The 21,523-nt window shown below is 37.6% G+C and overlaps 1 protein-coding gene across 1 annotated transcript in view; it reads left to right on the top strand.

The window, feature by feature from the left end:
• LOC140246137 (uncharacterized) overlaps positions 1–19,225 on the top strand; it is a 35,508-nt gene extending 16,283 nt beyond the window's left edge. The window contains exons 15-21 of the mRNA XM_072325575.1: positions 2,636–2,810; positions 4,687–4,758; positions 5,462–5,543; positions 6,738–6,799; positions 8,027–8,138; positions 18,003–18,094; positions 19,005–19,225. Of these exons, the coding sequence (XP_072181676.1) occupies positions 2,636–2,810; positions 4,687–4,758; positions 5,462–5,543; positions 6,738–6,799; positions 8,027–8,138; positions 18,003–18,094; positions 19,005–19,159 (750 nt within the window). The 3' untranslated portion in view covers positions 19,160–19,225. The remainder of the gene's footprint in view (positions 1–2,635; positions 2,811–4,686; positions 4,759–5,461; positions 5,544–6,737; positions 6,800–8,026; positions 8,139–18,002; positions 18,095–19,004) is intronic.
• The last annotated feature ends 2,298 nt before the right edge of the window (positions 19,226–21,523 follow it).

Below are 21,523 nucleotides of genomic sequence, written 5' to 3'. Positions count from 1 at the left end.
TCAAACGAAGGCAGTACAGTGCATTCCGATGAAAATTATATTGTAAACACAGTTAAAAAAAATTTCGTTATGACAAAGTAAAAATTCAGAACCCCAAGTTATTATCTAGATATCTTTGTACATTTCATTTGTTAGGCTATAACGACATTTCGGAATAACAAAAGAAAACTACCAGTCAGGAGGACTTGGTTATACTAGGAGTCACCGATATTAGTTACTTGATGAATGAGAAGATTGCGAGATTTTGCATCATATCATGAATGAATGATGTTAATCCCACCCGTATAAATTGCTGTATATGTCATACATTTAGCAAGTTTATTTTTTTGCCAATACTGTCAAACCTGCCTATAGCGGCCACACATGGGAGATGAAAATATGGCTGTTACAGACAGGTGGTCGCTATAGACAGGCTCTATTACATGCTTTTTCTCTCGGAGGGAATTGCCTTTGATAGTGGCCAAATACGGCAGGTGACCACTATAGACAGGTGGCCGCTAAGGCAGGTTTGACTGAAGGGACTCTGGCAAATTCCCAAGTTGTCTGATTTGAGATTGCCAAGTACAGTTTTATCACAAACCATGTCCATGTACAATGTACTGAGTACAAACCCATGTATGCATGCTTATCACATTCATGTTGTGATCAGATTGAATAATATTTTTGTGTGTTCTTAAAGGGATCATATAGTTTTGGTTGGATCAGGTTTCTAACATTTTTGGGTGAGATAATGAGAAACCTCTTATGAAATATGAAAGAGCATGTAATTCCATTAGGAATTCAATGTTTATTTGATGAAAATTGGTTTTGAAATGGCTGAGATATCTAAAACAGAGCGATTCTAGAAAGTGTGGAACCCACGCTTTTTTACGATTGCTTTGTTTCACTTTGTTTTTGGATGTTTCGGTCATACCAAACCCGATTTTCATCAAATAAACTTTGAATTTCTCTTAGAATGGTGTGCTCTGTACTATTTCGTGAGTGTTTTCTTGGTATCTCGCAAAAAGTTAAAAGCCCAATTCTCATCTCCACCAGTACTGTACCATCCCTTTAAATTTGTGGTGTGCACTCTACTGGCAAAATTCACAAAAATATAGTTTTCACAAAACATATAGCACATAAAGTATGCAAATCAATGAGGATGATGATGTCATCGCCTTTCAAGCCTTCTTTGGCTACTTGTTTGAAATTCAGTCAGAACTATAAGACAAACTTATATCTTTTACACCAAATTAATGTTGGGCTGCCTATGAGGTTGTGTGCTAACAATGAATTCTTCATCATATTCATGAAGTAATATAGATAGGTAGTGGGCTATTGGATTACTGTAAATGTACTCTGTAATTTTGCATGATTAACTTTTCGTGCCAAGCAGTTATGAAATATACCGCTGACATTAGCAGGTTCTTGAATTTGCGTTGCACAATTGTCAACCTAATAAAGGTGTGCAGAGAAAATTGTGGGGATTTTTTTTTTTTGTTGGTACAGTATTCATCGCATAATCGGGACAGGTTGGAAGTAGCAAACACGGCCCCTTTAAGCGGGGTGCCCGATTTCGCGATGAGCACTCACCATACACTAACGGCATACGACATGTACATGTAGTGTACACACACACACACACATGCGTACTGACGTACTGTACATGTACATGAATACACAACCACGCTACCCCTCGGCGTGACCCTCTAGCTCTCCCTGCACGTGGCTTTGCTTATATATGTAGGGGAGAAGAATGTTCGCGAAAGCATATATGTGTTTCGCAATGGCATGGATACTTATACACGTCGCTTTCGTGGCTATGCATGTACGTGTACTGGATGGACGGAGGTCAAAACACACCAGTCCGAAGCTTGCTTTGTAAGTTCGATGTAAACGACAACTGATAGGTAATCTTTGAAATATTGTTGTGGTATTTTGGTAGATTTTTTGTGTAAAATATCAACAAAATCAAAGATCGCTTGAAGAAAAATTGTCCCGTTTATCAGAGGTCCCCGTCCGATTATCCAGTGAAAATAACATGCATTGGAAATGTTTCTGGGAAGCGTATGTCATTTAAGCGATGTTCCCGATTATCAGATGCCCGATTATGCGATAAATACTGTATCAGAATTCGCGCTAGCCAGAAGTAGCGCGAAATACATGAAAATCAATGTACATTGTACCATGTAAAATATCTGCATTTGCAGTATGTGCTATGCTCTCAGACAATAGGTAGTGGATTGTAGGATTTCTAGGCTAGTGTTTTTGTTTTTGTTTTTGTCATCAATACACTTTACATATTTGTGTGGATTACAAGAATCCAGAAGAAAGTCCAACATTACGGTATATGGGGTTTGTTTTTGATTACCAAAAGAATCTAAATAGCTGGAATGCTCCCTAGAGAATAGAGTGTGTGCAATACTGTTGAAGACCTTCTTCTAGTTGTTTGGATGTACGTATGCTTGAAAATTCTATGGGTACCATGACATAGTTGAAAGGTGCTGTATGAAAAGGTGTTGTGAAACTTTCAGCTTCATTCATAGTCTTAACTGCTTGTAGTCCACAGGGCTTTACAGAGTGCAGTCTTCTCATTTATCAGTTTTCTCTTTACTGTGTGCCAGGTAAATGTCACTGTATTCCTTGGTCAAACCAGGTGAAGACTCTGGAACATGTGGGTAACCTGACTCACCTCGTGTTCCTCAACGTGGCGAGGAACCGTTTGACCAAGGAGGCCTTGTTGAACCTGCACCGGCTGCCAAACCTCAAGGCACTCTCTATCGCCAGCATCGAGAGTCCGATGGGGGACGAAGCCCTCGCCTGCCTCCAAGGTATGTTATTGCTTCAGATGGAGAGCAGCCTTCTGGCTCAGTCTGTGGCAGGTCTGCCCGTTTATTGAGAGATATATGATTTGAGGCCCCATAGGGACAAGCTGAGTGACTCTTGAGTGTCCTTTAATTCTACGAATGTTCCCTGAAACTCTTTTGCCATGTCCTGACAAGAGATTTTCAAAGCCTCTCTACTTTGAGAATCATTTTGGCTGTACCTAGATTCATCTAGTTAGCATGTATTTCATGATTGATCTGTGAAACCTCCATGGACTCTGATGCTTGGATGTTAGCAACCTTGGCCATGTCTTGTTTAATATGTGTTTGTTGCTTGTTTTCTTGTGTGTGTGTGCGTGCGTAAGCATACAAATATCAGCTTCTTTGTTTGGAAATGAAAAACTCTGTCCCAAAACAAGGACAGTACATTTGGTGGAAGTTTAGTGTATGATAGTCATAAGACGTACAGTATGTATAGTCAAATGCATATCCTTGGCACATCAGGTAGGGAAAGGAGGAAGAATATTTTGGATTCTTGTTACTCATGCATTTCATCTTTGCCTGCAAAGCAGATACATACTTGCCAACTAGTAAGATTTTATCAGATTCAGTAAGATTTTTTACGTGAAAAATAGCCAAATCAGATTTTCTGTCAGAGAAATCAGATTTCTAAAAAAATATTTAGATATACATGTACCTTTCATGTGTATTTTCTGAAGATTTGACCGAAAGTAAAAATTTTTAACTTCAGTTTGCATATAAAATAAGATTTTTGCAATCCACGAGTAAGATATTTCATCTTGAAATGTTGGCAGGTATGCAGATATGATGGTGCTAATGTTCTATAAAAGTTCCATCATGGTAGTGTCATACTTTGGTCAAAGTGACGCTTGTTAAAAATTTCACTGACTCTGTGAAAAGACAGAAGCAAGGTGTGTTGGACAAAAATTGCATGAAAATTATTTCTGATGTTTCTTGTGTTTGAAAATAGGAGCAAATGCTTGACTTATTTTTAATTTTTCACTCACTGTACATGTCATATGTTTGCAGTTTCTGTATTTTCATGAATTTTGTGAATCAACTTAATATCGCAAAATGAACAACTCAGTGCATTTTTAATGTCTCCCATACAAAAAAGTGCAAGTTATACAGTATGAATTTCAGGTTAGAAAATTGCTAAATTTTCTTGAGTGAGATGATGTTTATGACTTTTCATTCCCTCACTTTTATTCTTCACTGCAAATTCCCCCATATAGGAAATTGTCCTACCGGCCCTGATTCGCAAAGTATTATGCTCATACATTAAATGTGGCTATTTGCATTTGTTCTTGAAGGAAGGCAAGTGTGGCTGGACCAAGTCATGCATAATCAGTACTGTCTCTGTGTGGTCAAGTAGATTGTATGACATGGAAGGCTGATCACAATGTTTGTAACAACTTTTGATACAATTTATTCATGTATACAACAGTATGCAGGTAATTTATGGAACAGAGATTAAATCTTCAATGGGTTGTTAGAATTTCAGGGTTCCAGACACCACAAGTTACCTCTGCTGCTCATTTATCAGACCAGTATCTCTGGTGTCACCTTTTGGTGTGACTTGGTTTTTTTTTTTTTTTTTTCTTCTTGTTTTTGTTTTTTGTTTCTTTCCTTTGACAGAGAAATCGTAGCAGAAGCATTTTGTTCTGTGTTTTTTTTTTTTTATTTTGTTTAGTTTATTTTTAACCCGTTGAGGATGAGGCCCGAGTATACTTAGGCAGGTGTCTATGGGAAATGCGTTTTGTAGCAAAATCAAACTGTCCTCAAAGGGTTAAGAAAAGATCAAATTGCTGTTTGCAAACCCTGACGTGATCAGTTTTGTTTTGGATGGTCCTGATTTCAGGTTTGCAGTTGGTTAGACTCTCGCTTCCTGACCGCCACACAGTCACAGACGTTGGTCTGAAGAGCATTGCTGGTAAGATGTGGAGAAATGTGATACTACATCTCCTACAGGGACCCACATTAATTGATTAATCAAGTCATTCAACATTTCATTGTTCCATGTGAACTCTTTGGGAATATATATTTCATATATGCATTGATTGTATTCTAAACCTCATCTATTGAAAATGAAATATACTCTGCAATGAAATAAAATCAGTGGCAGTGGAAATAAGACAGTTGATTTGTTTCATGTGCTGTTCTGTAGGTCCTAGAAATCCAGATTCAGGTTGGATTGAATCCAGTGACACTGAATCAAGTCCAGAAGAAACCGGTGCAAAATTGTTTTTTTAGCCACTGATTTGTGGCTGAGAGACTATGTGATGGCCTGCCAAAACCTAGCCATATGGTCAGACTGTGTTGTCTTGTTCCATTGTGGGGCGCTGTGGCATAGTGGATATGACTCCTGACTCCCAGTTAGAGGACCCAAGTTCGATTTCACCCAGTGCTTACATCCTTGGACAAGATGTTTTTACCCACTAGGTCCCTCTCAACCCAGGTGTATAAATGGGCACCTGGTAATGCTAGGGTAATAATAATGGCAGGGCCCTCTGGACACATAGAGCAGCTTGGCAACACTGAAGAGGCTACCCTGGATAAAGAAGACATTACTATTAATTATTTTATATCATTTTTTTTTTTTTTTTTTACTCATGATTCATTACATTTCAATGCAGGCATGCAGCTCACCCAGTTGGATTTGGCAGACTTCATCCATGTAACAGATGAAGGGATACATCACCTGGCAGACATGACCACGTAAGAATGACTGTCCAGTTAACACCTAACCGGGATGGGGGGGATCCAGTGTGGTTGATACAATTGTATGCTATTGAGGGAGGCGACTTTATGTCCCTTACCCTTGTCTCTGGACATCCCACAAAAAACATTTTAATCCCTGAGATTGGAATATTCTCCATGTTTCTGACATTTAATGTCATCATATCGTCGGTTGAGAATGATAAGGGCGTTAAGTTGCCACAAAACCCATAGTGTTCAAGATCACTTAACGCCCTTCTCATTCTCAACAGACGATATGTGTGATGTTACATGGCAGTTGCGAATCCAGAGGGGGGCGTACCGGGCATGCACCCCCTCTTTATTTTTTTTGTTAATACAAAAGAAATAAAAAGAAAAAAATGGGGGCGCTTGCACCCCCCTTTAATTTTGTAAAGGCGCCCCCCCTTTATGGAATTCGTGGATCCGGCCCGGCATGGATTTGTCACAATACTTTTATGCATGTACTTTCAAATTGTCATGCAAACTTAACAGCATCTGCAGTCACTCCAACAACTTTGAATATGAACATCATAGGCCCTCATGACATGCGTTGCACTCTCTGGCCTCGACTAGGCATAGAAAACATACAGAAACTCATTTTGTTAAACGGGGGATTTTTTTTTTAAAGTCCCTTCCAAGACATTACTTCCAAAGAAGTGGAGCATTTGCACTATTTCAACAGCACTGCACAAATAAAATTTTGAACATTGCAGAAAACCTGAAACTTGATTTAAAATCAATTGCCATTAATTATTGTTCTGTCATGTTTATGTTTGCCATCGTCTGATGTTTTGAATTATTTACATTTTTATGCTGGAAAATCTGCTATATAATTGAACAGTTACTATCTAAGATTATTGTGCAGGTGTATCTACATTCATTCACTGCTTTTGAGAGAAAACATGCCAGGCATGTTTGGAACTGTTTTCACATCAATCATTATCATGTTGTTCAGGTACTAGAGTACATGATGTGATGTAATGAACTACGAGTAAATTAGATAATCATATATAAAAGATTATTATTTGTGCAAAACTTATAGGAAAAAGAAATTCTTAGGGAGAATCTGAAATCCTGTTATTTTCTGTACTAAAATGGAAACATGCAGGATATTACAGAAAGGATATTGAAAATCACTGACACTGTGCATTATTGGGCCAATCTTTACACCAGGTTGCAGATCCTGAATCTGTCGAATACCAAGGTTACTGGTGCCGGCATGACCCATTTGACTGGTAAGAAGTGACCTTGGAGTGCTTAAAACCTGCAGTGTGTCATGATGTCTGTTTGGTGATGTGGATGTGGTAATGTTGTCAGATGAAAGGTGATATATTTCGATGGAGGGTGCCTATCAGTGATGGGTATTGTACAAATCTTCTTGTTGCTGAAAGAAAGGTGCCCTTAATCTTCTTGAGCAATGACCTTATTCATCACATTGTGATAAATTAAGTTTCATTTTTTTTTTTTAATAGAGCAAATATCTGTAGTTTGACCTAGAATTCATTGGAATCTAGCACTTGTGTGTGATTTTGATGTTTGAATTCCAAATACGCATGATATGGACTCGGATAAAAGAGAACAGGGCTGTTATGGGACAATATCATGTCCACATGAATCTTATACATCATACTTTAATGGACGAGACATCGGCAAAAAGGGACATATTTTTCACAAAGTTTGCAAACCTTTTATACAATGAAATAGCAAGCCAATGGGTAATGGAGAGATCTGGGGGCATTTAATGAAGCCGCTCATGAACCCGTTTTGCTGTTTTTTCGGCAAATTTGTTGGACAACTATTTGCTCTCAGCCAATTAGATGCAAGGATGTTAGTATCTTTCTTATAACCAACAGCTTGTCAGAAAAAAATATTTGACAAAACGCTCCGTGAAATGCCCCCATTGGTACCTTTTCATAAAAGTTGTTAGCTCTGACAAGTTGTCAGTCTCTGGCAATATTTCATTAAAATCCTTAGCTTTGATTGGCCGAGAAGCTCTGGTCAATGACTGTTACGATGGTGATCGTCAGAGACTGACAACTTTCATGAAACTGTGCCCAGGACCTGGCAAAGAATTTAACGAATCTGTAGTTTAGACCTGATAGTAGTACAGTACGTAGTAATACACATAGCAACGTAGGTATGCCTTCTCTACTGTAAAACTATATTAGTAGTCATTGTGTCACATATTTCTGAAATCTCTGACAGACAGTATACAATGTTAAGTATGATCACTGAAAGTGACAAAAACTTCATTGTTTTGTTTACATTTTGTGTAATAACCCTCACTGTTTCTTTTGCTTTCCCCTCAAACACATTCATTCTTCACTTCTTTCTTTTTTTTACGCCATGCTTGTGAATCTGTCCATGATGTTTTCTCTAGTTCATAGATGCATTTAATACATCTACATGTATATATAATATAAATAATATTACTATATTTTCCCCATTTTGGTCAATAACAGGGTTAAAAATGTTAGGAGAGCTTCATTTGGACAGGACAGATGTCGATGACGAAGGAGCCAAAGAAATTGGAAAGCTGAAAATGCTTCTAGTCCTTAGTATGGCAGCAACCAAGTGAGTTTTCTGTCAAGGCAGCCATCATTAACCCGTTTAGGACGGTTTGCTTTGGCGAGCGAACACCCCCACAGACGGACAGGTTTTCCAAAATCGAGCCCGGACCGAGGGTTACTAAGGGGGTGTGACTTACAGTCCCGCTTTACCCAATCATCAAATTGCCGTGTATGCAGTGTAAGAATCCGCTTTTTGATTGGATGAATAACGACCGCTCATGAATAATAATGTCGCTTCCCTTCGCTATCTGGGTTCGCGCGCGCGGTTTGAACTTCACGTACTGTACGATCGTCAATTTACGTTCCCTCGTCAACTCAAATGAATAGCGTCTTTTATTATTGGGCACCAGGCTATGTCGAGGGTGTCGCAAATTTCTACTACATAATTGTCTTGAATTTACTGATTCATGGAGGCAATCTTTTATGGAAACTGTAATCCGTTGATCAAAAGCCTTCAAAGTCTTTGAATGAAAAGCGATCGATCGGAGGATTGTGTACAGGCTTGCGTATTTCCATTTACACGACTGTAAGACACGCCAAGTAAATCTCGTATTGTGGCGATATCAAAGGCACACGAACCCACTCTTGACTTCCTGTTGTTCACAAAATTCCTTACCATAGCTAGTCAATGAATTTTGGAAACAGAAGGAAGTTTATTCATTGTATACAACATTTGAAAATCTGTTACACCTTGTTTGTCCCCGCTACTTGTATCCAAATACAAAGCTCGCGTGTCTGTAACAGAAGCACGTGGCTTTATTTCAACACTAGGCAAACCATCAACGATGTAATATTACAAGTAGAATTGGTGATACTGATTTATCAAAGTCGAATTTCGTAATAGAATAACGTCCACTTGAGTTTATTTCTTGGTTCTGTTTCAGTAATTCCCATAAAATTGACAAGAGCCTGGAATATGTTCAATATTCAAACAAATCTTTGCATCTTTCTAACTTTCTTTGAGACGAATGAAAATGCATAATCCACGCTTGCGCGATACCTGCCATCCCCTGAAGGAGTCTGTATAAAGAAGTTTGCTTCCTGAAATTATCAATCGTGACTACGTACAAATTTCGATCATGCGACTTATAATAGGTTTTCATGGGATGCATACAAGATATCACCGAGTGGATTTGTGAGTTTATTATCGGGGTTTGATGCTGCTATTTTTCTGTGCGATCTTACAATTCCTTTACAACTTCGACGTAATGTCGAGAAGATAATGATTATTCACTATGTATCAAGTGAAATGAGATTTCACACAGTGATACAAGACATATATTTAATTATTATAAAAAGTAATCACCAACCTAAATGAGTATCATTATTTCTTACATAGAAAAAAAAAAACTAAGAATAAAACACCGGTCCTGTTTAAGCCAGTTGACAGAACATGTATGAGCTCTTTAGATGAAACAGGGGAGTCTATACGATGAGAAGAGAAAAAGGAGAGAAAAATAGGCTGGTCATCTAAATTTTGTTTGATTGACGGTAGATAATCTGAAAAGATTTTTCAAACGTAATGTAAAATCATACAAGATGAGGTTTGCCTACAACCTGTGTTTTGGTAATATCTTTCTACGTTTTATACAATATATATATATATATATATATATATATATATATATATATACATACATAAATTTTATGGGCAGAGTATCTTGGAGAAGCGATCATCACCATCAATGATAATATTCAATCTACACGTTTGTATATGGGAATGAAGAAGGGGATAGCTGCTGGAAAGGAACGTGATGAGATGTAATGAGATAAAATGAAGGAACACTTATTGAGACAAATGTATTACAAAGGAAGAGCAAAATGGCAAAAAAGGGCAAAAGGGTACAACATTATGCAAAGATTTTGCAGTCATTTTTTGTGTACGTTTGCCTTCCAATTTCGTAGTTACGTAATTCAAAATAGCCAACAAAAAAAAAGGAAAAAAAGATAGTGCCATGAAGATGTTCATTCAACCTCGTTTGCCTTTCACTATGTCCTATCACTTCAAAAAATGTAGCATTAGCACAATTCAGATTAGAATTCCCATCGAGAATTCAGATTCGCATCAATGTGAGAGAGTATCTTTTCAGACAGGGTCGCAGGTGAGCATTTCCGAGTTCGTCGGAGAAGTTCATTCATATTAGAAACAAAAGGTTGACCACCCGCCAGCTGATAGAAGAAGACGACATGACCATGGGAGAACGGCGAGCACATGTCACACAAGCTTGAAGGTCTAAAATCATTACATCACTTCAGAAAATAACGAAAAGATGATATGTTTGTTGAAATAAACGACATTTCTCCCGACATTCTTCGATCTCTCATAACAGACGGTTAATTTTGCTGAAATGATCTTCTCTTATGTCATGAGTGTAAATCAATATTATTTTGTTTTATTGTGTATACCAGTCATCGCCCGGTAAAAGACAGAAAATGAAGTACTATTCTCATTCAATAAGCATAATGTATAAAGGAAACGAGCATTTGCTGCAATCATTTATGAATATGAAAATGCTTCAATGCGATTTCACGAAGTCTAAAGGAATGAATACAAGTAGGTCTACGCAAATACACACATGTATAATGCAATTATTATAAAAAATACGCAGCCACGATAAGTGCATAAACCACTTCAATAGCAGCATGAAAACATTTGATCACATCAATATATGAGATGGACAAGAACATTTCATGCTTTTATTGCTCGAAATTCCTTGCTCCTAAACAAAGTAGAGTGTTCAATTGAAGCGACGGGTTATCACATCTCCGTCTCTCGCAAAACTGAATCATCACTTCGCAAATTTGGAGTGCTTTCTACAAATTTACATAAAAAAGTTTATTTTTTTTGGGCATGAGTTACCATATTCTACTGATTATAAATCGATTGAGCTACAAAACGGTAGTGTGTTGCTAAAACCATTATAACTCAATGATCGCGAAATCATTTGACTTGTGAACTTCCGAAAGAGATGGACTGAAAAACCCAGACTTCTAAACGTATGAATAATTGACAGAGCGACTATAGCCGAAAATTAGCATATTATGAAGAATTCATACAAAAATAGAACCAAAAAAGACTAAACAGTCAACATCACCATTGTCGGTATCGTCGTAATATGGGATGTAATTTTATTTTGACTGCCTCTTTGAAATGCTGCAAACATCAAATACTGAACATCATAATCTTTATTTGTGAATTCTAAGCGTATGAGAGAGAGAGAGAGAGAAAAAAAAAAGACAACTTCTGCCGTATGTCTTGTTTTTCGCTTTATTGCAGCGTATGTCATTGTCGAAGTTTAAATTCTGTAATACATGTTCGTAACAAGTACATGAGAACTTGCACATTGGATTTTCAACAACCATAAAATCATTGGGGTCCGTAAAAGCGGTTACGTAATACATACAAAGCACATCACTATAATGCATTCTATGGACCGGTGCAGAATAAAGAGACTGTCTGTAATCGGCCTTTGAACTTCTCTATTATGCTCATAATCCCCGACTTTTCGGATGGCGTCTACGAGTGCGTCTTAGGAATGTTTTTGTATCAACATCCTGTCTATTCAAGGAGGTACAATGTAACCTGATACTCTGGCCACCTGGTCTATTCAAAGTGTTCTTGCCTATAACACGCGCACATGTTACGCTGTGTTTCACCATGATGAATATAATTGTAAGACCCCATAGTGGCAATATCGGCTCTTGCATTGTATGAAAATGATGACTATATACAGTATATCCTCTATTTGGTTCGTTGGCCGAGTAGATTTTTTGAACGATCTTATAACATAATCACGCTGTCATTCATAAGTATGAGAGAGAGAGAGAAAAAAAAAAGCTTCAAGCAACATCGAAATTGAGTTTCTCAAACCAATCTTCCATTTGAGTTTGTTTCTTGGTTTTGTTTCAACAATTTTCATAATGTTGACAAGAGCCTGATGGGATGTTCAATAATCAGATAAATCGTTGCATCTTTCTTGCAATCTTTGACAGCTAATGGTGACTAAACCTGCGAACTCCATGCATTTTTGTATAAAGACGTTTGCTTTGTGAAATTATCCATCATGACTGCCTCCAGATTTCGACAATGATTATATGACTTAGGTTTCCATGAGATGAATAAAGGAGATCAACGAGCGCATTTGTTAGTTTACTGTCGGGTTGTATGTTGCAAATTTTATGTGCAATCATGATTCCCTTACAACTCTATACCGTAATGGCGGGAAGGTATTGTTCACTGCACATCACTGGAAATTAAATGTCACACAGTGATATGATAATCATCAGCAAACGGGATAGATTATTGTTTTATATATTATATAACACCTATTCAAGTCAGTTGATGGAGCATTTATGAGCTCTTCCGGTCTGCAAACGAAACATCGGAGTCTATGCGATAAGAAGAAAGATGGAGAGATAAAGAGATAAAAAAATAGGCTGGTCTTCTAAATTTAGTTCCATGGACGGTAATCTGAACACACTTTTGCAAACGAAATGAAATATTACACACGGCTAGGTTTGCCTATAATCTGTGTTATGGTGATATCTTATGAGATTATATATAATAATACGGGCAAAGTATCTTGGAAAGGTGATCGCCACCATCAATGGGGATATTCAATCTAAACGATTAATTGTAGATGATGGGAATGAAGAAGTGGATAGCTGGAAAGGAAAGTAATGAGATGCAATGAGATAAATCGAAGCAGCACTAATCGAGGCAAATGTATTACAAAGGAAGAGCAAAACGGCATATTCGAGTGTTCAAAATTGTTCAACATTATGCAAAGATTTTGCAGTCATTTGTGTGTGTGTGTGTGTGTGTACGTTTGTCTTCTAATTTCACAGTTAGGTAATTCAAAATCGCCTTAAAAAAAAGATCGCGCAATGAAGATGTACATTCAATCTCAGTTTCCTTTCACTATATCCTATCACTTCAAATTACGTAGCCTTAACACAATTTAAATTAGAATGTCCATTGAGAATTCAAATTCGTCTCAATATGAGAGAGCGTCTTTTCAAACAGGGTCGCAGGTGAGCATTCCCGAGTTCGACGGAGAAATTCATTCAATTTAGCAACAAAAAAAGGTTGGCCATCCGGCAGCTGTAGAAGAAGCCGACATGATCATGGAAGTATGGCAAGCACAAGCCACACAGGCTTGAAGACCTACAATTATTACATCACTTCAGAAAATAAGGAAAATACGAAAGTTTTGTTGAAATAAACGACATTTCTCCCGGCATTCTTTGATATCTCATAACAGACGGCTAATTTTGCTGAAATGATCTTCTCTTATGTCATGAGTGTAAATCAATATTTTTTTTTTTATTGTGTATACCAGTCATCCCCCGATAAAAGACAAAAACAAAACTGAAGTACTAACAATCTCATTCAATAAGCATAATGTATAAAGGAAACGAGCATTTACTGCAATCGTTTATGAATATGAAAATGCTTCAATGCGATTTCACGAAGTCTAATGGAATGAATGAATGTAGGCATACCTAAATGCAGAGATATACGTAGACATAAAAAAATACACAGGCACGATAAGTGCATAAATTACTTCAATAGCAACATGAAAAAAAAATTGATTACATCGATAAACATGAGATAAGACAAGAACATTAATTTCATGTTTTTATTGCCCGAAATACATTGCTCCTAAACAAAGTGTTCAATTGAAGCGATGTGGTTATCACATCTCCGTCTCTCGCAAAATTGAATAACCACTTCGCAAATTTGGAGTGCTTTCTACAAAGAAAAAAGAAGAAAAATCGTTTTTTTTTTTCGGTATAAGTTGTCATATTTGACTGATTATAAATGGATTGAACTCAATGATCGAAAAAAAATTGACTCGTGAACTTACGAAAGAAGTGGACTGAAAACACCTCAGACTTCTAAATGTGTAAGTAATTGACAGAGCGACTATAGCCGAATATTAGCATATTATGAGGAATTCATACAGAACTAGAACAAAAAAGACTAAACAGTCGACATCACCATCGTCGGTATCATCGAAATATGGGATATTATTTTATTTTGACTGCTTCTTTGAAATGCTGCAAACATCAAATACCGAACATCATAATTATATCTACAATTTTTTGGCGAATGCTAAGCGTATGAGAGAAAAAAAAAATGCCATATGTCTTGTTTACTCGCTTTATTGCAGCGTATTTCGTTGTCGAAGTTTAAATTCTATACATATATGTTGGTTACAACCACATGAGAACTTGCACATTCGCTTCCCAACAACCATAAAATCATTGGGGTCCGTAAAAGCGGTTACGTAATACATACGAAGCACATCACTATAATGCATTCTATGGACCGGTGCAGAAAAAAGAGACTGTCTGTAATCGGCCTTTGAACTTCTCTATTATGCTCATAATCCCCGACTTTTCAGATGGCGTCTACGAGTGCGTCTTAGGAATGTTTTTGTATCAACATCCTGTCTATTCAAGGAGGTACAAATTGTGTAGCCTGATACTCTGGCCACCTGGTCTATTCAATTTATATGAATTTACGACTTCGATGAAGTAGCGCAATCGACTGCGTTGTTTGTATGCAGTACATCCCCTACTCGGTTTGTTCTTGGCCAAGTGGTTTCTTTTTTTTAAACGATTTTATAACATAATCAGAATATTATTCATGACGGTAAAACTCTTCAAACAACTACAAGTAACATCGCTGTCATGATAACAAACAGACACAAAAACATTCACACACATCACATGCATGCAGGGACACGCAAAAGATTTACTTTTGAATTTATTCAATTCGCCGAGTTTTGGTGGACTCGGCAGCGGAAGAAGAAGGCCAACATTTCATGCCAATAGACCTTATGCATATGACGTCACACGGTCTTACTAACTGAAGGGCGCCCTCCCTCAGAGGGCAAGCGATGCGTTGCTAGAGCGTGCTTTTACACGCGAGGCAATGGGCATTTACACACAACATCGGTGTTTCTTTTACTGTCTTTTCTATTGCATGTAATCTACAGCCCTAGATCGGGAAATTCAAGCTTGTATAGCAAAATCGACATTTGATGTATGCATTGCACTCACCAGGTTAATGATATATCCAACATTTTGGCACAATTTTCATGAAAAAAGATGCAACTACCAGCGGTCGTAACAGCTCATCAACCTACGAATCCGTTAGCCAATCACATGCGAGGTAGATTTCTACGTGTTTTTTACTAAAACACGTACCTCGCATGTGATTGGCTAATGAAATTCAAAATGGCGACACACATTCAGCGAACGGCGATGTTGCGCTATGGATACAAATTTCTGCGATATAACCTATGAATTCTGTAGTTACTGTGAGTATTTCGATTGCACAATGTGAGAAAATTACCCAAATATTGCTGCATAATGTGTCATGTCATGTCAAACTTGTTTGATGGTAAAAAAAACCTGCCACTAGCCTGGGGACTGGCGGCGAGTGAGGCGATCGCCGCTAGCGCGCATAGGAAAAGCACATAACTAGCTGCACGCCTCTGCGATGTCAAGGACTTCGCTTGCCCTCTAAGATGGCGTCGCGAGAGGTTGTCAAGCGAGTGATGACGTCAATGCATAAGGTCTATAATGGTAAGCAGGTTGTCATGCCGAGATGGCTTTCATAGAAGATCCATAAGTACGACATTGGATTCCTGATATAACACGAAGTAGTATGCTACAATACTTTATCATGTAAATGTGTGCTAATAAGGTAGGTGCGTGCACGCAACGGTCTTGACCGCCGCACGCACGCTTTTCACTTGAGTGTGACAATTTGCATACCGATGCAAATGAGATCGCCAGAGCGTGCGGCTGGTCGCTCGTCATTGGTCAGTTTCCCGACCGTTGCGAAGGTCTGAATGTCGTGAAAATTGCACTGTCTCATGTTTGTCAATATTTTGCTTGTTTATAGACATAAGATATGACCAATCATCACAAAATGTTCACAGATGGCAACTTTGATGTATGTAGTCCTACAAAATATAAATCATTTTCAACATAGGCATCGTATTGTTGGTGAAATTCTAAGTTTAAAAATGCGTGTTCATTTCACTCTCTCAGCCCGAGTATACTCGGGACCAGTCCACAGCCTGGAAAACGTCAGCCCGAGTATACTCGGGACACGTCCTAAACGGGTTAAACAATGTCATGTAACAACAACCCCCCACACCACCACCAAAAAAAAAAAACAAAACAAAAAAAAAACACATCAAACAAATAAACAGACAAAAACAAAAGAAAAAGGAATTTGGAATTAATGCAGGGAAAAGAAATCTCCAGCAAGCATGTGCTTTGATACTTCAACCTTGATTCATGTTTCAATTATGTCATGTTCAACACTGTATATTTTGTATATGATTTTATTGTTTTGGAAATAAAAATAAACAAACAACAAGCATGACAGGGATGACAAGATGGTAGTAGCAGCTCACTTAATTTCATTTGCATCTCTGGCTTTAGCCTAGAGGAAGTCTCTGGATGTGTACTGAATATCCATGTCAAACACAAAGTGTAGGTCATTCATGTGCATCTAAAGACAGGAAGAAGGATTGAGAATGAGAAAAGAAGGAGCATCCGTCCAAAGAGAGATAAGAATGAGAGGTACGTAGGTTGAATTGAAAAGAGAGAGTATCAGACAATAATGTGGTGAGGAACAAAACATTACACTCAAGTGGGTGGGAGAATTACTAGGGCAGAATAGTACACACTTGCCTTTGAAGAAATGAATGTGGATGCCTCATCTGTAATTAGATTATTTGAGTTAAAGGTACTGCCTCAACACCAAGATTTGGTTGTGACTCTTCAAAAACTACCGTATTCAAGTTTCTGCTGTACGCAAGGACGATAGTGAAGTTGAATTCAGCCGGTTGTGTGGATGCTGCTTTCTACTTTAGATGATGTTAGGAGCAAGGCTCATAGAACAGATATGTTAAAACAAAATCTCTAATAGAAATGTGTACACAGAGCCTTTCTGCTCCCCATGCCACAAATGCTGACATCTCTATGGCCCGAATTCACGAAGGTGGTACAAATGAAGCCATGGTTTAAACCATGAACAAAAACCATGGAGCGCCAAGTGTCGCACAGAATATTTTGTTACAAAATTGGTTATTTCGTCGACAAAATGACTGTTTCGTTAACGAAATTATCATTTCGTGGACGAAATGTTCATTTAGTTACAAAATGTTGTCATTTCGTTACAAAAATCAGTCATTATCGATGAAATGACTGATTTCGTAGCGAAATATTCCATGCGACACTTGGCGCTCCATGGTTTTTGTCCATGGTTTAAATCATAGTTTCATTTGTACCTGGTACCACCTTCGTTAATTCGGGTCAAAGTGTAAGGTAAACTATGCCCTCAATGCAAAATTCAGTATGAATTGTTCTAATATTAACAAACTGCATACAAAACAGTTTTCTATAATGTTTCATCTTTTGATACTGTATGGTGAAAGAATACTTAAAAGAGTGTATGTGTTGACTTCTGATGAGCAAGATACTACCTTTGCCGATTTCATATGTGATGTTTGGTAAGCTGGCTCTTGATCTCTCTGAGGATTATGCGAGGAAGTTAAAGTTCATTGATATATTAAAATATACAGCATCTGTGTAGGTACATACGTGCTCCAAACTGACACAGTCTTCAGCTGCTGACATAGGTGCCCATAGGGTAGTATTATGTGTGTATGCATGTAGAAGTAGGCCTACTGATGAATTTCCCGCAGCTCGAGATACCAGACTAATTCATTAACTGCATGATATTGTAGTTATCTGTCTCCCCCAACCCCACCACCTCCCCCCCCCCATCTCTCCTTCACTCACTTTGTCATTGTTGTTACTTGCTTTCTCATCGTAGGATCACTGACAAGCTCTTACTATCTGGCGCCCTCAATGGTTGTGCTCTCTTGTCTAAATTAAACCTCAGCAGAACTGACCTCACAGACAGAGGTAAGTTATCCTGTTAAGTGGAACTTGGATTTACCATCCATATGACAAGTTTTCAAAACATTCACTTACAAACAAACAAACAAACAAACAGTGTGCAAAGTGCACTCCATTTGTATTCTGGTTACTTAGATTTCACAGTTGCTATTGTTTTTCAGATGTTTGGGAAGCCCTTTCCATCTCCAAGCTTTGTTTTAGTCAAAATACAGAGAATGTGTTTCCGACACTATTTGGTAATGTACAGTCATTCACCATTAAGTTACATTATTGTCAAATTAAATGAATAAGTTTTATTGGTGATCATCATAACCTCCAAAGGGAATGAGTAATTATCACTACTAAAAATGGCAGCTCAAGAAGCTGATTTTAGGTGCAGTGTTAGCACTTTCTCCACAGACTACAACTCATTTTTGGTTTCATTCAGTGGATGCCTTGTGCATTCAAATTAAAGCTGGAAACTACATGTATGTGTGAGAAATCTTCATTTTTCACCACAGAAATCCGTTGACAAGAGTTGGCTTAACACAAGCCGCTAGCAAACTTTCTTATGTAAATGCTTATTGGGGGCAGGGGTTGCAGTGTGTGAAAATTTTGTAAGTATCTTTTACTGAGTTTGTATGTAGTTCCAGTAAGTCTTTGGTCTCTATAAATTTTTTGCTCAGTTTAAATTCTGTGCGATGAAAAATGTATGTGCCCCAGGGTGTAGCTGAAATCAGCAAGGAGTGCAAGGTGATGCAAATTGCTGCTATCCCCCCCCCCACAAAAAAAGAAAAACCCCAAAACACACACACACACACACACACACACACCAGCAACAAACAAGACACAAAACATCATAGTGATGCATGCTTTTCACACATGTCCAATCCTGTATTCAGCTCTGTTATTCATACGCTCTCTTTCCCCTCCCAAGGCATCTCATTGCTGTCCTTCAAGTATCTGGAACTCTTGAATCTTGACTACACCTGTGTGTCTGCAACATGTGCCAACTCCTTAACCCAGTGCCCCAATCTGAAGGTGGTTAGAACCAACAATCTGAGGAACCCAAGGGTCTTGGACCGAGACTAGATGTGCAAGGATGGAGCACTCAAATGGAACAGACAGAACAAAAAAAAAACCCGGAAGGAGTCATTTATCGCCATGTTATTCTGAAGCCCTAAAGGCTTATGTGATAGTGCCATAAGCCTTGATTGTGACTTTTTGATTGTTTTTTTGTGTGTTCGTTTAGTCTTTTAAAACATTGCTTTGAATCATGCCTGGTGTGTACTTTAAAGTGGAACTGCATTGTAAAGTGATTGGATATAACAAAACCCTCTTATGGCTGGATAATTTTGCAGGTCCCATCTCTTTCTATTTCTTTGTTCTTGTTTTTCTTACCCTGATATAGAGAGTAGCTTGACATAACAAGGTAATTGCCATGATTTTTACAGAGCTGCCAAGTCTACCTGATTCTGCAGGAGTCTCTCTGAAAACGTCAAAATCTGTTCATGACTGAATAAGAGAATATTAAAATCTGGATATGGGAATGTTAGCATTTTATCAAAAGAGAAAATCGATTTTTAATTTCCTTACCACACAGACTGCCATAGACTTAAAGTTGAAATCAACTTTATAATCAATTTTAACTCTTCATAAAACAGGGTCCTGTTTTTAGGTCATTATAACGAGGTTCTCCTGTATTTGACAAGATGCTCTACCCTCTCTGTTCCCCTTGACCGAGATTTATAGAGAGATCCTCAATAGTGATGGTGTAATGATTTATGGCAGGGGTTTCTGTGGGAGAATAGTGAAGGAGAGATCCTGATTGAATATGGCTGCTGTAATTGACCATCGTATTAACTCTCAAAAGGGTAATAGCACAGTAATGGAGTGTCATTAATGCAACCAGTAGATGGTGAATTCCGCTTCATCACAAGTGACACTAATCCACCCCTGTTTACGAAGCATGTGAAACTTTAATGTACAACTGCTATAAAAGCACCACATGCAGATACAGTTCTACTTGCAAGAAACATTTATACTGATGCTGTTTAGACTGACAAGTAGAAATATCAAAAAGAAATATTTAGCATGGTCCACATTATGTGTGATAATCACAGGTTGATTTTCTTGACTGTATATCACATTAGCAACACACGTACATACCTATCTGGTGAGGAGAGAAAGCTTGCCTATCAGTTTTAGTTGTCCGTAGAACATCTTTCATCATTTAACACGTTTGACTGAATTCTTGTTGTAATGAGGCATTTTGGGGCCGGAATTTTTTTTTTCTTTCTGTTTTATTATTATTGTTATCTTTATTTGTTGTTTATTTATGCCACTGGAATGGATCTACGAAGTAAGTTGTCCTGGTTTTTCATTAAATCATTCAACACATGTGCCATCTTAGAGTGATATCAGTAACTTGATCTCTTTACAGATCAGTCATTTGACTTTGTTCTCATGTATATTCTTATTACCAAGGCATTATAACGATATAACCAATACAGGTGAAGTTCTCTTTTGGAGAATTTGCACTGAAGTTGATGGTGTTTTCCATTCACTACATACTGTTTTGTACTATAGAAGAAATATCTTCAAAAAATATGTATAATATATAGTTTGATGTTGATAAAACCGTAAATCATTTGATGAGATTGAAATGAAATTTAAATTGTAATGAAAATGAATGCAAGTTGAGATTTTGTGGAAAGTGAATGCAAGTGACAGTTACCTTTAGAATAACAGAGATGGAATATGTGATTAATGCCTAGATGCATACATAGGTAGTCTTTCTCTTTTTCATGGTTTGCTTATTTCCATTTCCGAGCCAACCAAGAAAATGTTAGCTGTTATTTCTTATCCACCACAACCAAATGAAGAGGTATCCAAGTTATTGAAATGATAATATCCACAACAAACTGGGAAAAATAAAAAAGGTGATATGAAAAGAAAAGGCAAATGAAATGTAAATGTGAATTAACATTGTCTAATTAAATCTGCTGCATTCGATTTTGATTTCTCTTCAACTGCAAAAGACATTGATGGCAGCTCAATTGTCTTTTCTTCTTTTTTTTTTGTCTTCAGCTTCAGAGTTTCTGTGGGCGAGACTGCAGAAAGATAGACCTCTACTCTTTCGTCACTCCAACATGTAAATCCAGTAGGCTGATGGTATTTGATGAGGAACTGAAGTAACTCCCCCCCCCAAAAAACAAACAAACAACAAACAAACAAACAAACCCCAAAACAACAAAAACAAAAACAAAAACAAATAAATGAATAAATAAATAAAAAGTACCCCCTAGTGTCAGTGCCATTAAATTTATATTAACGACAGTCTCAGTTTTTGCCACCTCTTATATCTGATTATCATTCAAATGGAATACATCTGTATAAAGCAACTCCTGGGTAAGACATATGAATACCCTCTAACTCTATTGACCTATTTTATGT

This window comes from Diadema setosum, chromosome 2, assembly GCF_964275005.1.
Source record: "Diadema setosum chromosome 2, eeDiaSeto1, whole genome shotgun sequence".
In the NCBI taxonomy this organism is placed as follows: Eukaryota; Metazoa; Echinodermata; class Echinoidea; order Diadematoida; family Diadematidae; genus Diadema; species Diadema setosum.
Note: the sequence above shows the minus strand (reverse complement) of the source record. Positions and strands in the feature narration are given on the sequence as shown.